Raw genomic sequence first — 15,882 nt, 5'->3', positions numbered from 1 at the left:
CAAACCTTGGTTCACTACAAGCAAACCAAATCTTATTATAGTCCTCTGAACTAAATAAAAATTAAAGATGGCCCAAAACCCTTCCAAGCCCTATTCAATCACCAACACCCACACTCTAAGAAACTTGAACTCCAAGTTCAATTAATTTTAATCTCACTTAGCTTCCACTGAAAGCCGAAACTCTCTCTCTCTCTCTTTCTCTCTCTCTCTCTCTCTCTCTCTCTCTCTCTCTCTCTCTTTTAGTCACGTCTCTCAAAGAAGAAGAAAGAAGAAAACAGAAACTGTAGAAGCTAGGGTATAAAAAAAGGCAAAAAGCGTGTTTCCAAATCTAAGGAAAGAAGAAGGGCTACAACCAAGAAGCTATTCTCTATTGGTCTGAGAATGTCAAAAGGGTTCTTTCCCTTTCTATGCTTTACCAAGGAACCGTGAAGAAATCTACCAAGCCTCAAGCTCAAATCAAGCTACCATGGAGACAGTGGAGTCAAACATGGTCAGAAGCAAATCTACGCTCAGAAACAAAACTTGGGGACAAAGTCAAGCTCAACAGTCAAGATCAATGAAGCTTGAAGAAAAAGGATGAGAGAGAAGGTAAGTTGCATGTCTCAGATTCGGACTTCTCTCTCTCTCTCCTCTGGTCAAGCCACTGCAAGCTTTGGAGATTGGAGAAGAAGTCAACATTGGGTTGAACTTGATTCAAACTTGGAAACTTCACTCTTCTATAAGAAGAGTGAACAGCCAAGGGTTGAACGTAAGAGAGTAGAACAGAGCATATGGTTCGATTCTCATAGCAACTTAAGCTGGTTGAGTTCTTTTCCTTCATGGTTTACATGTTGTATTTCTTTTTCTTAGTTTAATCTATGTGAGTCTCATTGAAAAATACAAACATGGTGATGTTTGTAAGAAAAAACCAATGAGAGGTAAAAGATAGTGAGTTCAACTAGGAGAAAAAGCCATAAGATGTCTCATATTTGCTTTGTACATCTTTCTGTGGAAATTTCCTTACAAGTTGGGTTAGTACTTTGCTGTTGAAAGCTAGGTTGAGTCCTAGTCAAATTCAAATTGGGTTAGAATCTGGATTTGTCCCAGATAGGATTGGGTAGATCTTAGGAAAGTATTGGTGTTTGTAATCTTGTGAAAAAGATAGTGAAATTCCATCATAATTGTGATAGAGACTGGATGTAGGCTACATTGCACTTAGTAGCTGAACTAGGATATATCAGTGTGTCACTCCTTCTTCTCTACTCTAATTCTGTTTTAGGAGACAAAAATGGGAGTCACATTTCTCAACAAGAGACAAAAGTAAAAATATCTCTTAAAGTTCTGTTAATAATAAAAAAGTGATTTTCAGCAGCAAAAGAGGTCAAGAATCAACCCCCTTCTCTTAGCCACTGATAACCATCAATCCCTAACTGTTAGATCACGAAAACTGTTCGCATTACCAAACAGCTTGCTACCCACGATTGCCTTGATAATAGACCCCACTAGCATTTATTACAAACGTCCCTTCATGACCTCAAGACCAATAAATGCGCCTTGTTTGTTAAACGCAAAAAAATGTTAAGATAAAGAAGGTCGGCACCACGTTGAGCTTGGGGGCTTGGATGCAAGTGATATAACAGGCATAATGTTGGTCACATAAGACAAAAGCTCAACTTGCTTCTGACATTAGAAAGTCAAGCTTGTGGGCTGTCATCCGTATCCGTTATAATCGAACCGACGTTATGCCTCGGCTGACCCGTATCCATATAAGCAGATTGACTACTATGTCAAAATCAGATAACGCCGCACTAAGAGAAAACTCCACAACGCACCTCGGATTAGGTAGCGGAAATCTCAAATCAGTAACCGACGTATCTTTCAAACATAAATAGCGCTGCTTAGACGACCTAAACACAGGCTCACAGAAATACACAAAAGTTCGGATTAGCATCATTAATATTAATATTATTATTGATCGTGAACTGACTTGAGCGTCGGAGTCCTTTTTTCAGGTTCTCCACACTATCCCGACGAGGAAGAAATCAAGGAACGGTACATAGGAGATGAACGCCTCCAGTGCTCTCCCAGCTGTAACCGGCCTATACTTCGGAGCCTGGTTCCAGACAGGAACATAATACATTATTGATTAATAAAAAGACTTGAAGTCAATCTTCTGATAGATTAGGATTTTTTTTTGGAAAAATATAGGAAGTCAAGTGTCCACCAGCCAAGAGTTGAACAATTCAATAAATAATGATTAATTTTAAATTATTTTTCAAATTTAAAATTTGATTAATTGACATTAATGGTATTTTTGAATCAAAACTTACCCTAATTTATTTTTACTTCCACTCACCATTCACCATACAAAACCACAAATCCTAATCCCTCTTCTCAATGCCTCTCGTTGCCGCGGTTTCGTCCTTGCGCCGCTAGCATCACTACAGCACCGTCCTCGCGTGCCATCGCCGGTTGTCCTTGCATCCTTCTCCACCACCCCATCTGCCGTTCGCGCAGGAAAGACAGCCACCATCGCGCTTCTACTTCACCCTCCTCGCGTCCCATCGCGACTCCCAATCGCTCATCCGATCCACCCTGCCGCTCGCAACTCCCCATCGCTCGGCACTCGCACCCCCACGACTCTCCATCCGTCGTGACGCAGCCACCGCCAGGTCCCCATTCGCGACGCGCGATCAACTTCTCCGATCTATGGCGACTCCTCCACTCGTCGCAATATGCCACCGCGAGTCCCCCACTGTCCACGCAACGCCATCCAAGATGTCGTCGCCAGCCACCCTATGGCTCTTCTTCTCCTCTTCCTATTTGGTTTTGAATGTTTTTTTAACTAGTTTTTTATGTTTCTTTTTTCTACATTTCGGATGATTCTTTTTATTAGTTTTGGATGATTCTTTTTTCTATGTTTTGTATGTTTTTTTTTAGGATTTGGATGATTTTTTTTATTAGTTTTGGATGATTCTTTTTCCTATGATTTGTATATTTTTTTTCTTAGAATTTAGATGATTCTTTATCTTATGTTTTGGTGCATTTTGTTTTTTGGAATTTTGAAGTTTTTTTTGGAAAGAAAAATTAGTGTTTGCGTAATAAATGGTAAAAGGTGAATTAGAATAAGAAGAGGCAATTAATAATCATTAATTTTGTATCTTTTAAAAAAAGAAATTTAAATAACTACTAATTAATGACAATTAATGTTATTAATTGATATAGAATATAATTCAAAAATATTTGTTGGTTTATTTTGTGCTATACCCTGTTGTTCCATTGTTTTTTTTATAGATTAGGATTTAAAATCAATTATTTGATCCTTCAATGAATAATAAACGTATTAAATTTGCCCCCATAATTTTTCAGCATAGCTCACACATCACGTGAACAGTTACAAAACGGGAAGGGCGAGTGTGACAGGAGGGAGCGGCCGCGCCATAACAAATTCGCAACGAACTCATCATCAAACAAATTCCCGCTTCTTCTGATTCTCCTTCTCTGATTCAATTCTTCAATGGCACAAGAGGCAGCATTGATGGCCATGGAGTCTCAGGTGAACAACGCCAGCTACACGAAAAAGCGATCAGTGAGGAATGACAAGCTTCTCCTCGACGACTACATTCATTTCCTTCGCTCTCGCCATTCCCTCGACCTCACCATGTGTCAACTCAATCAGGTTTCGCTTTCACTTTTCAATTTTGATCTGATTTCCATTTCTCCATAATCGATCTTCATTCCGACCTGTTTTCTTCTCTGTTTCTTACTTCAGATCATTCGCATTCACGGCTTCAAGAAGATACACCACGCTCCCAAGGTTCTCTCCCTCTCCCTCTCTCTCACACACACACACACTCACTCACACACCCGCTAATTTTTAAGTTCAGATAAAAAAGAAGATAGAACACGATTACATTATTGTGTACGTTGCTTCTTGTAACTCTGGAATTGTTCTTGAAAACTTCGAGAAACTTCTGTGTGATTTTTCCACAGAAGGTGTTGGTGGACGCGGTGAACTCGCTCGATCTCGTGAAGCTATCGCGCTCCACGCTCCACAGTAGCGTCGTCTCAGCGTTCGCGGCTCTTACGGTGGAGGACGCCATTGCCGATCTCAACGAGCTCAACTGGCAAGAGTGCTGCGTCACTTCGTTGGAGAAACTCTGCAGCAGCAACAATAACCACAAATTCCTCTTTCCTCCTTCATCCTCCGATCCTCACCATAGCCGCCTCCAGTTCGCGAACCACTTGCAGGTTGGGCCGAAAAGGAAGATCAGTGGCAGCGGTGACGGCGACGAAACGTGCTGCGGCGGCAGAGAACTCATCTCCGAGGCTTTTCGCAGCGGCATGCGACCGGCGAAGATGGTACCTAGGCGTAAGAGGAGCGGCGCTCATGCTCCTTCTGGTGCTGTATGCGCCTTATCCGCGACTGTGGACTCTGCTTCGCTTGCTTCTTCTTGCTGAATCTATCACCTTCTCCGGAAATTCTTCATGTTAAAAGAGAGCAAGTGCTTAGTTACTGTAACCATTTAACAAAGAATGATTTGGACGTGACTATGTTATAGTTGTGGATAGGATTAGGGAAGGTATTACACTTTCATATCGGTACTATAGTTAGTACTACTAATCTTAATCATATGGTTCCTTTTCATTTTCTGTATAAAATTAAGTTTTGGTCATCGTATTTGACTATTTGGAAACAACTCTAATTTTGATGGAATTTAAACACGTAGTTTCACTTCAAATAAAATTGACTGAGATTCAATTTTTAATAAAAATGTGAACAAATTTATATCGGCATGATAATAATTTATGAGTATTGATATAATAAAAATGTGAACAAATTTAAATATGATATATGAATTTTATTATCACGTCAGTATTTAAATTTTTTACTAAAATATCTTTATAAAAATTTGAAAAGACAAAAACAACTTTTTACTTATTTTTATAAAAAAACTTATACATCTTTATTTTATTTTAGACGAACACCATTATTATAAACTTAACAAATATCAAAATTCAATAAACTTTTTTTAGATTTTAAAATTTAAATAATTTAAAATAAAAAAGTCAAAAAACAAGATCTGCAAAAAAGAAACAGAATTTTTCTTCAATCTTCACCTTCTTCCCCTTTTCAACCTTAAGACGCAACCACGACAGCTACGACAGGGAGAGGATAACAAACAAACGAAGATAACCACTTTTCAAATTTGTAGTTCATCATTTTTTTTCTTGGGTTCAACTTCTGCATTTTGTTCTCATCAATTTATGTTTAAATAGTATTTTTTGTTATCCTACAACAAAGTTTTGATCATGTCAATTTTTTTAATTGTTTTGATATTACTGAGTTGCTATGAAAAACAATCCTAATATCTAAGTGTTTAACTTATTATTCCACTGAAAAACAAAAAATCAATTTTATTCTTTTGTTCTTATTAGATTTGCAATTCATCACTATTTTTACTCTTTAGTTTAACCTTTACATTTTGTTTTTTATTCTTGTTAATTTGATGCCTAATGCTTCTGTTATTGAGAGTTTTCTATTTTGCAAAAAATTCATAGTATGATGAATTATTTGGGTTCATGGATGCTTACTGAAATCACAGTCCCAAATTTGCCCCTTGCCACCAATAACTCAAATTTGCAATCTTAGAGTCAAAGGAGATAGTGAGGTCGAGGAGAAAGCGAGATCTTCTTGGTGTGGAGATGGACTTACTGCGCTTGAGAAGGTGCAGAAGATGAACTCTTTGCTTCTTTGATACGAGCTAAGAACGGTCATATAACACACTTAGTTATTCCGCATCTATCATGCATTTGTGGTTTCAATGTTCTAACAAATTAGAGTAAACACCAAATCCGATCTCTATCCAATTTTTATAAGGACAAAGCGATTCCTGTCCAAAAAAAAGGTACGTCCCGGCCCCTATCTTTGCATTCCGTGAGACATGGCGGTCCTTCTGTACCTTCCGGCGTTGAAAACAACCGGAATAAACATACGTGTCACTTAACGGTGATGAGTTGACTGTCAGGTGTCTTTGAAGTACCAAGCTGTCAATTTAAAAATGGATAGGGGTCGATCTGTCCTTGCCTCCCAAACAAAAACGCTGTCGCTTTAAATCAATACTCTAACTATTATTTGAGGTTTAAAAATTCTAATAATTCTAATAATTGAGTTCTAAGCAATTTTTTTGGTGACTGTTCTAAGAAATTTAATATCACTAACAATTCTTTATTTCTTTAAAAAAATAAAGTAAAATAAATTTCATTCACTAACCTCTTCATGAACACTACCAGTAATATGGATAACTCCGTCCAATCAATAAATTCGATTTGGTCGTCTTCCATTTTCGCAGTTTGAATATTCTAATATAAATTTTCAAAATTACTCTGGATTTTTCGTTTTGGGTTGGATTTAATACGGTGAAATATAATTCAAAACAAGTGAATTTAAATTTTATATATAGAAAAACCTATGCTAAATCGAATTTACCTATGTTGATTTACTATGAGTACAACACCATTATTAAATCGAATTGAATTCATTCGAATTACTATAGGATGTCATTCGAATTTATATCATTCAATTTATCATAGAACACAATACCATGGGCAGCAATATCGAATTTCTATATGCCATAATACTATAGGTGAATTTGCATGTAAATCGAAGCTAATTATATCGATTTACGATGTTTTTTATTAATTCGAACACATTTGTTTCAATTTAGTACTATAATGTGTAATTTAAATCCAATGAATTTGATTATATAAAAGTATGATTGAAGATATTCACTTAACGTTATTTATTTAAAGAAATTCATGTAATATTGACATTGGTTTGGTTTATGTTCATACCCTGACCCAATGATAAGGCCCAAGTCCAAATAAAAGGCCCAATCCGAAGGGTTGAGCCTTGCCTAGCACCGACCTTCCTCCTGCGAAGTCGGTTCTTATCACGACTTACCCTAAAGAAGTCGGGGATGAGGGTTAGCTGGCAGATAATCACTCGTTTAAATGAGTAACTGCCCCTAGGATCTCTCTAACCACTTCCAGGAGCCATATCTTAACCTCCCTAAGATAAAAGGACGGTTATCACCCTAAAAAAGTGGCACTACTTCAACGGTGGTTATTGGTTCACCACTATAAATACACTGACACCTCTCAGGTATCTCTAAGACCCAATACTCTCTAGACCTGCTCACACCCTTGCTGACTTAGGCATCAGAGTGTCTTTGCAGGTACCACCCCCCACTCGTTCATACTCACAAATCAGACGGAGGCCCCCAAGGTGCAGACCCGCTCGAAGGCTTCCTTCCTCAGACGATTGGGCCAACCTAGCGAGTCCAGCCCACCATCTCTGGTTACCCATCGTAACATTGGCGCCGTTGCCGGGGACCCGAGAGATCAACCAGTGATGGCGGACAGATCCCCTGAGGAGGGTCATGTGGAGTCAGATTCCGAACAAGAGAATCTGGACACTGGAGACAATGACACAAACTTAACCCTCCACCAAGGAACTAACGATCAGCATAGAGAGGGTACTTCTGGAGTCAAAAATCCGAAGGTAAATTCCTCAGAAGGGCGCGAATCGGAAAAGGATGGACCACCCCATGCAACTGAACTTATGGGATTAGTCCATGTCCACCAAAGCCGCCTGGAACAACTGGAACAGGAACGGGAGCGACAAAGGGAAACAGAAAAGAATCTAAAAGAGGAGATGGAACGACGAAAAGAGTTAGAAAGAAAACTCTTGAAGTTGGAATCCTCCCTCAAAAGTCGAAACTCCCGCGACGACCGAGAAGAGTCGCCCCCAGGAGGGGAGGACCCCTTCAGCGAGGACATAATGAGGGCAAAAGTTCCGAGGAACTTCAAAAGCCCCGATATGGACCTCTACGACGGAAACCACGGATCTGAAGCATCACTTAAGAAATATCAAAAGACGGATGTATCTAGCCGACGCTTCTGACGCTACGCGATGCAAAGCCTTCCCGACCACTCTGGCAAAAGTAGCGATGAAGTGGTTCGACAGCCTCCCCCCGAGGTCAATCACCAGTTTCGAAGACCTCTCAAGGAAATTATTGATGAGGTTCTCTATCCAGAAGAACAAAGTAAAACATGCGCCAAGCCTCCTGGGAATAAAGTAGGAGGTCGGAGAATCTTTACGAGCCTATATGGAAAGGTTCAACAAAGCATGTTTAGAAATCCAAGACCTGCCCACCGAGGCAGTTATTATGGGGTTAGTCAATGGGTTTAGAGAAGGTCCTTTCTCACAGTCCATATCAAAAAGGTACCCCGCCTCCTTAAGTGATGTACAGGAAAGAGCTGAAAAGTACATCAACATGGAGGAGAATGCCAGACTGAGAGATTCGAGTTGGCGACCCGGGCATCTTCCCTCAACAAAAGAGAGGGATAGGGAGCCCAAGAAGAAGGAAGAACTCGGTCTCGATAGACCAAGGAAATATCACTCTTATACTCCTCTAAAGGTTTCTATAGTGGATGTATACAGAGAGATTTGCAATACTGAAAGGCTGCCACCTCCCAGGCCTATTAAAAATAAAAAAGGGGGGAGTCGTAGCAACTACTGTGAGTACCATAAAATATATGGCCACTCAACAAATGACTGTTACGACCTTAAAAATGTGATAGAAAAGCTGGCTAGAGAAGGCCGGCTTGACAGATATCTCATAGAAAGGTCGGACAGCCATGGGAAGAGAAAGCGAGACGATGAGGATAGAAGAGACCCACCACCGCAGACTCCGGAGAGACATATCCATATGATCTCAGGAGGGTTTGCGGGAGGGGGACTCACCAAGTCCTCTCACAAAAGGCATCTCAAGCGAGTCTACCAAGTCGGAAGCGAGTCACCCGACCTTCCAACCATATCATTCACAAAGGAGGATGGGCAAGGAATAATCCCTGGACACGACGATCCAATGGTAATAACCATGATCCTAGCAAATGCCCATCTCCACAGAACCCTAGTAGATCAAGGAAGCTCAGCAGACATCCTTTTTAAGCCCGCTTTTGACAAACTAGGGTTAGATGAGAAAGAATTAAGAGCCTACCCCGACACCTTGTACGGATTAGGCGACACGCCAATAAGACCACTGGAATTTCTACCCCTTCACACCACTTTTGGAAAAGGGGAAAAATCCAAAACTCTGAGTATAGACTTCATATTCATCGATGTAGGGTCAGCATATAATGCTTTAATTGGCAGAGCTATCCTTAATCGACTCAGAGCAGTGGTGTCCACTCCCCACCTTTGCATGAAATTCCTGACCTCAGCGGGAATAGCAACGGTGATGGGAGATCAGAAATTGGCAAGGAAATGCTACAACGAAAGCCTGAACCTAAGGGGAAAAGGCAAAGAAGTTCACACCATAGAGCTCGACGGTGCAAGGGCCAGAGAAGAGCTGCGACCACAGCCGGGAGGAAAAACCGAAGAAATACAGGTCGGCCAAGAGGAAGGAAAAATACCAACATAGGAGCCAACTTAGAGGAAACCCTAAAACAAGGGTTGACTAAACTCCTAAGAGACAATTCCGACCTCTTTGCCTGGAAAGCCTCCGACATGCCCGGGATAGATCCCGAGCTCATGTCCCACAAGCTCTCGGTATACCCAGGGTCCCGACCTGTACAACAAAGAAGACGCAAGCTCGGCCCGGAACGAGCCCTAGTAGTAGAAGAACAAGTACAAGCACTCTTAGAAGCCGGCTTCATCAGAGAAGTCAAATATCCAACATGGCTAGCCAATGTAGTGCTAGTCAAGAAGCAAAATGGCAAATGGAGAATGTGTGTCGACTACACCGACTTAAATAAGGCATGTCCCAAGGAACCTTATCCACTACCAAGTATTGATACCCTAGTAGACTCTAGCTCGGGATATCAATACTTGTCGTTCATGGATGCCTACTCGCGGTATAACCAAATCCCAATGTATGAGCCGGACCAGGAGAAAACATCATTCATCACGCCCAGAGCTAATTTCTGTTACGTGGTCATGCCATTTGGATTGAAAAATGCAGGGGCCACATATCAGAGACTGATGAACAAGGTGTTCGCTTCTCACCTTGGGAGCCTAATGGAAGTCTACGTCGACGACATGCTGGTAAAAACCAAGGAAGAAGTCGACCTCTTGTCAGACCTCTCGCAAGTCTTCGACACCATAAGGTTACACGGGATGAGACTAAATCCCGCAAAATGTGCCTTCGCGGTAGAAGTTGGAAAATTCCTGGGTTTTATGCTGACACAGAAAGGGATTGAAGCAAATCCCGATAAGTGTAAAGCTATCCTGGAAATGAAGAACCCGACTTGCCTAAGAGAGGTTCAACAATTGAATGGCCGACTCGCAGCCCTCTCCAGGTTCTTAGCAGGATCAGAACTCAAATCCCTTCCACTATTTTCTTTATTAAAAAAGGGATGCCAGTTTGAATGGACTCCAGAATGCGAAGGAGCATTCCAGGAGTTCAAAAGGTTCTTGAGTCAACCACCAATCCTAACCCGACCTCTAGTCGGGGAAGGTCTCGTCCTTTATTTGTCCATAGCAGACAAAGCTGTTGCATCAGCCCTGATAAGGGAGGACGAGGCCGGGTAGCATCCAGTTTACTTCATCAGCAAAGTTCTACAGGGCCCCGAGCTAAGGTATCACAAACTAGAGAAGTTTGCTTACTCCTTAGTAATAGCCTCACGAAGGCTACGACCTTACTTTCAAGCTCATACAATAAGAGTCCGCACGAACCAACCCATGAAGCAAATCCTCCAAAAGACGGATGTTGCTGGGAGAATGATTCAATGGGCAATAGAACTCTCCGAGTTCGACGTGAGATATGAAACTCGGACGACAATCAAAGCCCAATGCCTTACCGACTTCATAGCGGAATATGCAGGAGACCAAGAGGAAAAGCCAACCACATGGGAACTCTATGTAGATGGATCCTCAAACAAGGCAGGAAGCGGCGTAGGCATAATATTGGTTGATAAAAGGGGAACCCAAATAGAGGTTTCCCTCAAATTTGAATTCCCAGCTTCAAATAATCAGGCAGAATACGAAGCCTTGATCGCTGGATTAAAGCTGGCAGAAGAAGTCGGTGCAACAAAAGTGATGATATACAGCGACTCCCAAGTGGTGACCTCCCAGATAAACGAAGAGTATCAGGCAAAAGATCCAAATATGAAGAGATACTTGGAAAAAACTTTGGAGTACCTCGGGCGCTTTGCGGAAACCGAGGTCAAACACATAACTCGGGATCTCAATAGCAGAGCAGACACCCTCTCCAAGTTAGCAAGTACCAAACCAGGAGGGAACAATAGAAGCCTGATCCAGGAAACTCTCCAAGAACCCTCGGTAGTGAAAGCAGAGGGCAAACAAGATGTCCTTGAGGTATCTGGGCTAAACCTCGGATGGATGAATCCTCTGGTCGAATAACTAAAATTCGACGTCCTCCCTAAGGAGGAAAAAGAGGCCAAGAAAATTCGGAGGGAAGCACAACATTACACTTTGGTGAAAAATATCCTTTATAAAAGGGGAATATCGACACCATTGTTGAAGTGCGTACCGACCTCAAGGACTACTGAAGTGCTAGAGAAGGTTCACAATGGGATTTGCAGAAATCATCTCGGAGCAAGATCGCTAGCCAGGAAGGTCATCCGAGCTGGACTCTACTGGCCGACCTTGCAAAAAGATGCCACCGAGTTTGTGAAAAAATGTCAGCCATGCCAGATGCATGCAAATTTCCACGTAGCTCCCCCCGAAGAACTCATCAGTATAACTTCTCCATGGCCCTTCGCAAAATGGGGAATGGATTTGCTAGGTCCTTTTCCCCAGGTGCCAGGACAAGTCAAATATTTGATCGTGGGGATAGACTACTTCACAAAGTGGATAGAAGCAGAACCACTGGCTACCATCACAGCTCAAAGAAGTCGGAGGTTCCTCTACAAAAATATCATCACAAGGTATGGAATACCTTATTCCATCACTACAGATAATGGAACCCAGTTCACCGACTCTACCTTCAGAAGCCTGGTGGCCAGTATGAAAATCAAACACCAGTTCACCTCGGTGGAACACCCACAAGCCAATGGACAAGCCGAGGCAGCCAACAAAGTCATACTGGCAGGGCTGAAGAAAAGACTACAAGAAGCAAAGGGAGCCTGGACAGAAGAGCTCCCACAGGTGTTGTGGGCTTATCGGACGACGCCACAATCTGCTACTGGAGAAACACCCTTCCGACTTGTCTATGGGGTAGAAGCCATGATACCAGTAGAAATCAGTGAGCAAAGCCCAAGAGTGATTCTCCATGATGAAATCGGAAACATACAGGGGCACAAAGAGGAGCTAGAGTTGCTCCCCGAAGTCCGAGAACAAGCCCAGATAAGAGAAGCAGTGCTGAAGCAAAGGATGGCTACCAGATACAAAAAGAAAGTCATTCGAAGAAGTTTCACACTAAGCGATCTGGTCCTAATCAGAAACGACATAGGAGTCAACAAATCGAGGGAAGGAAAACTCGCTACCAATTGGAAAGGACCCTACAAAGTTAGCGAGGTCTTAGGAAAAGGTTATTATAAGGTGACCGACCTAAGCGGCGCCGAGTTACCAATATCGTGGCATGCTTGTAATATGAAAAGGTATTATAGTTAAAAGCGAACTCTACTCCCTGATGTACTCTTTTCCCAACTTCACGATTTTTTCCCAAACATTAAAGGGTTTTTTCTGAAGAAGGATTTTTAATGAGGCATCATAGTAGTGGCTAAGGGGAAAAAGATTATTAAAAGCTCTTAGTAGCAGTAAAGTACCTTCCCAAATTAATAAAGATCTTTTACAATATCTCTTATAAATTCCTTCTCGTTTATTTTTCTTCCTACGAAACGCGCCGACTTAAGCTCGACAAAACGTGAAAATCCCATGAACCAACCTAGATGGTCGTCAGGATAAAACGACGAGGTACAAGTCGGTGTAAAGAGGTTATAAAAGTTGATCGTGAGAAACTCGGAGACATTCCGACTCATAAGTCAAAATGAAAAACCGAGTAGAAAAGAAAACGCATCGCAAAAATAACCTAAGTCATAGAACTCAATAAAACAAAGTTGAGTGTAAGGAATAACAAGAAAGAGATCGAAAAACCTAGGAAAAAGCTTAAAGAATGTCCTAAAGCCCTTAAAGCGAAAAGGCTTAGAAGGACAGACAAGCAAAAGGTTTTCAAAAAAGATTAAAGGGACTTCGAAAAATCAAAATAAAAAAGCATGCACACAAAAAGGTAGCTGAAACCCTTATACCAAAAAGGGTATTTTTGTTAAATAAAACCCTTATCCAAAAAAGGGCAATTATAAATATTTTTGTTTACGGCCATAAAAGGCCAAGGCAAATGTCAACATACCACCATCACAAATATAAAGAGTTTAAAAAAGAGGGGACCCACAGGCCGGGCCCCCATATAGCCAACAAATTTTTAAAGAGCATCACCACCAGAGTCGGGAAGAGAAGTCGGAGCGCCATCAGGACCAGGGAGAGAAGTGTCCATAGGAGTCGGAGAAGAGGTGCCGAGAGGTCGGGAGGAACTTGGAACATCCTTTCGACGAGGAGGGGACTCAATGATCCTCTGCCCCCGAGTCTTCAAATCTGACTCGGTGACGACCGCGGGAGCAGGGGGATAAACTATGGCACCATCAATAACGACCTTGTCAGGATCCAAAGGAGAGAGATCCAGGTCGGGAGCAAGGACTCCGACCTGCTCCTTAAAAATCCTCCAGGCCTCCTCCGCCCCCTCAGCAATAGAGTCCTCCAACTCGGCATAGGCAGTCCGAGAGTTCAACAAATCCCTCCTTACGGCCACAAGGTCCTCAAATAAACTCTGATAACTCTCCTGCGCCTTTTTTCTCAAGCCCTCCTCCATGTTACATAGGGCTTGTAACTTGCTCTCCTTCTCTCGGAGGCCATCCCTCTCCTCCTTCAATTTGGCGACCTCCTTCTTCAACTCCTTCTCATGTTCCTGATATATGAGAAGCCTTCCCTCCAACTCTTCAACCTTAGAGGTTGAACCCAGAGAGCTAAGAGAAGTCTTCTCAAAAATATCAAGGAACTTGGCACAAATCTCCGCCGCCCTGATGCTCTCCTCAGCCAGAATAGTGAGGTGGTTCCGAATAGAAACATCATCCATACCTATACGGGTATGGGGATAGATGAACTTTCGGATAAATGCAGGAGCATCCACCTTAGCCTCACCTTCAAAAGAAGAGCCAGACTCTAAAGCCTTGCGCTTCTTCTTTTCTGGCTCAAGAGAAGGTCGGGGAGGAGGGGACGGCTGAGAAGAAGCCGAAGTAGGAATAACAATGGGTTGAGAAGGAGTCCCCAAATTTCGGGAAGAAGGGGGAGGAAGAGGAAGAGGAGAGCTAGTTACCCTGGCACCACCGGTTCTGGCGTGAGACCTCGCCTTGGCCTCCTGGACTCTCTGGTAAGACTCATTGGAATTCTTCCTCGCCATCTCTGTAAAAGAAAACAATTAGTAAAACAAGTCGGTAAACTTCAAGTCGGTAGAAACAAGTCGGAAACAAAGTAGATAAAGGCTACCTAGTTGTGTCTGGACAAAAGACGACGACCCCTGGAGAAATTTTTTGGTATCCAGATATGGGGCCCTCCCCCATACTTCTCGGAGGAACCCCACAATGGCTGCCTCCACCTCATCCAGATCCTCCAAACCATATTTCTCACAGGGGGAAGCCTCTAACCAGAATAAGGGAAAGCGAGGGGAAGAATTCTCATCCAAGAAAAAGGGGTGGTGACCCTCTACGCCTTGAACTTTGAAAAAATAATTTTTGAAGTCATGAAAGGATTCGTCAAAATGGGTGAAAACTCTCCGACCTTGTATAGCCCGGAAAGACACCCATTGTTGCTTATTATTTTGCCCACTGAAGGGCTTGGTCATATGGAAGAGATGAAAGAAAATTCTCAAAGAAGTCGGAAAGTCTAAAGCATGGCTGATAAATTGGTAGATTTTCAAAAAACCCCAGGAATTGGGGTGAAGTTGAGTAGGAGCAACTCGGCAGTGACGCAACACCGACATCTCAAAATCAGAAAATGGAAGAAAGACACCCAAAGGGGTAACCATGCTCTCATACATAAAGAAGAAATGAGGGGCCGCTTCAGTGGCCCTCCCGAAGCAAACCCGGTCTTCCGGACCCGGGACCACCAACTCATACTTCGGCTCATCCTCCTCGGAAGTACAAATTCGGTGATGAGTGCGAAGGTTGGTGATGAATTCGGTGTCAACCAAAGGTTCCTCCCCCAGGACGGTAACATCAACCCACTGGGCAAGACTTTCAACATAAGACATTTTCTTTCTTTTAAAAAAGGGTTGGTAAAACCTACAAAGGGAAAAAAAGAAAAGAAAATCAAAAAACATGGTCTCTAAGGGGGAAGTACGGAATCAAACAAAAACCTACGAATCAACCTATCCATCCGAAAAATAAAAGCATGCAAACAGAAAGCATGTTGCAAAAGGAGAAGAAGAAAAATCTAACCTTTATCTGAAAAAGGTTGGAGGAAATGAAAGCCTTCAAACGCAAGAATGCTGCACGAACAGGTGAAGAGGAAATTTGAAAAATCGCAGAAACGAAACAATGAAAGAGAGGGGAAGTATTTATAAACACGTTAGGGGCATAATGGTAAAAACGGGGCAGTCATAAATAGGTGCACCGTTACCAAGGTAATTAATACCTACGCGAACATCTAACAGACGCGACGTTTGATTAGACGTAACTGTGAAAATCGAAAGTCACGAAAGTCACGTCGGTTCCAAACAAACACGTCGGTTCCCTCCCAAGTCGGCTGCGTTCCCGAGTAGAATACTCGAACCCAAATCTTAAAAGAAATTGGGCTCGAGTAGGGGCACTGTTCATACCCTGGCC

The 15,882-nt window shown here is 42.3% G+C and overlaps 1 protein-coding gene across 1 annotated transcript; it reads left to right on the top strand.

Moving 5' to 3' along the window:
* The first annotated feature begins 3,496 nt into the window (after nt 1–3,496).
* Nucleotides 3,497–4,490, top strand: LOC107648060 (uncharacterized). Its single transcript, XM_016352081.3, has 3 exons — nt 3,497–3,658; nt 3,752–3,796; nt 3,973–4,490. Exons 1-3 carry the CDS (start codon nt 3,497–3,499, stop codon nt 4,438–4,440), a joined length of 675 nt encoding a protein of 224 aa, XP_016207567.1. The 3' UTR covers nt 4,441–4,490.
* Nucleotides 4,491–15,882: the final 11,392 nt, after the last annotated feature.

The sequence above is a fragment of the Arachis ipaensis genome, chromosome B6 (genome assembly GCF_059453495.1).
Source record: "Arachis ipaensis isolate K30076 ecotype BB chromosome B6, ASM5945349v1, whole genome shotgun sequence".
Lineage (NCBI taxonomy): Eukaryota > Viridiplantae > Streptophyta > Magnoliopsida > Fabales > Fabaceae > Arachis > Arachis ipaensis.
Note: the sequence above shows the minus strand (reverse complement) of the source record. Positions and strands in the feature narration are given on the sequence as shown.

Bases quoted from the DNA above. Each gene is read 5' to 3' on its own strand.
- LOC107648060 (XM_016352081.3), top strand. From the start codon at position 3,497: ATGGCACAAGAGGCAGCATTGATGGCCATGGAGTCTCAGGTGAACAAC. The intron at 3,659-3,751 runs GTTTCGCTTTCA...TTCTTACTTCAG, and splicing joins CCATGTGTCAACTCAATCAG to ATCATTCGCATTCACGGCTT. The intron at 3,797-3,972 runs GTTCTCTCCCTC...ATTTTTCCACAG, and splicing joins AGATACACCACGCTCCCAAG to AAGGTGTTGGTGGACGCGGT.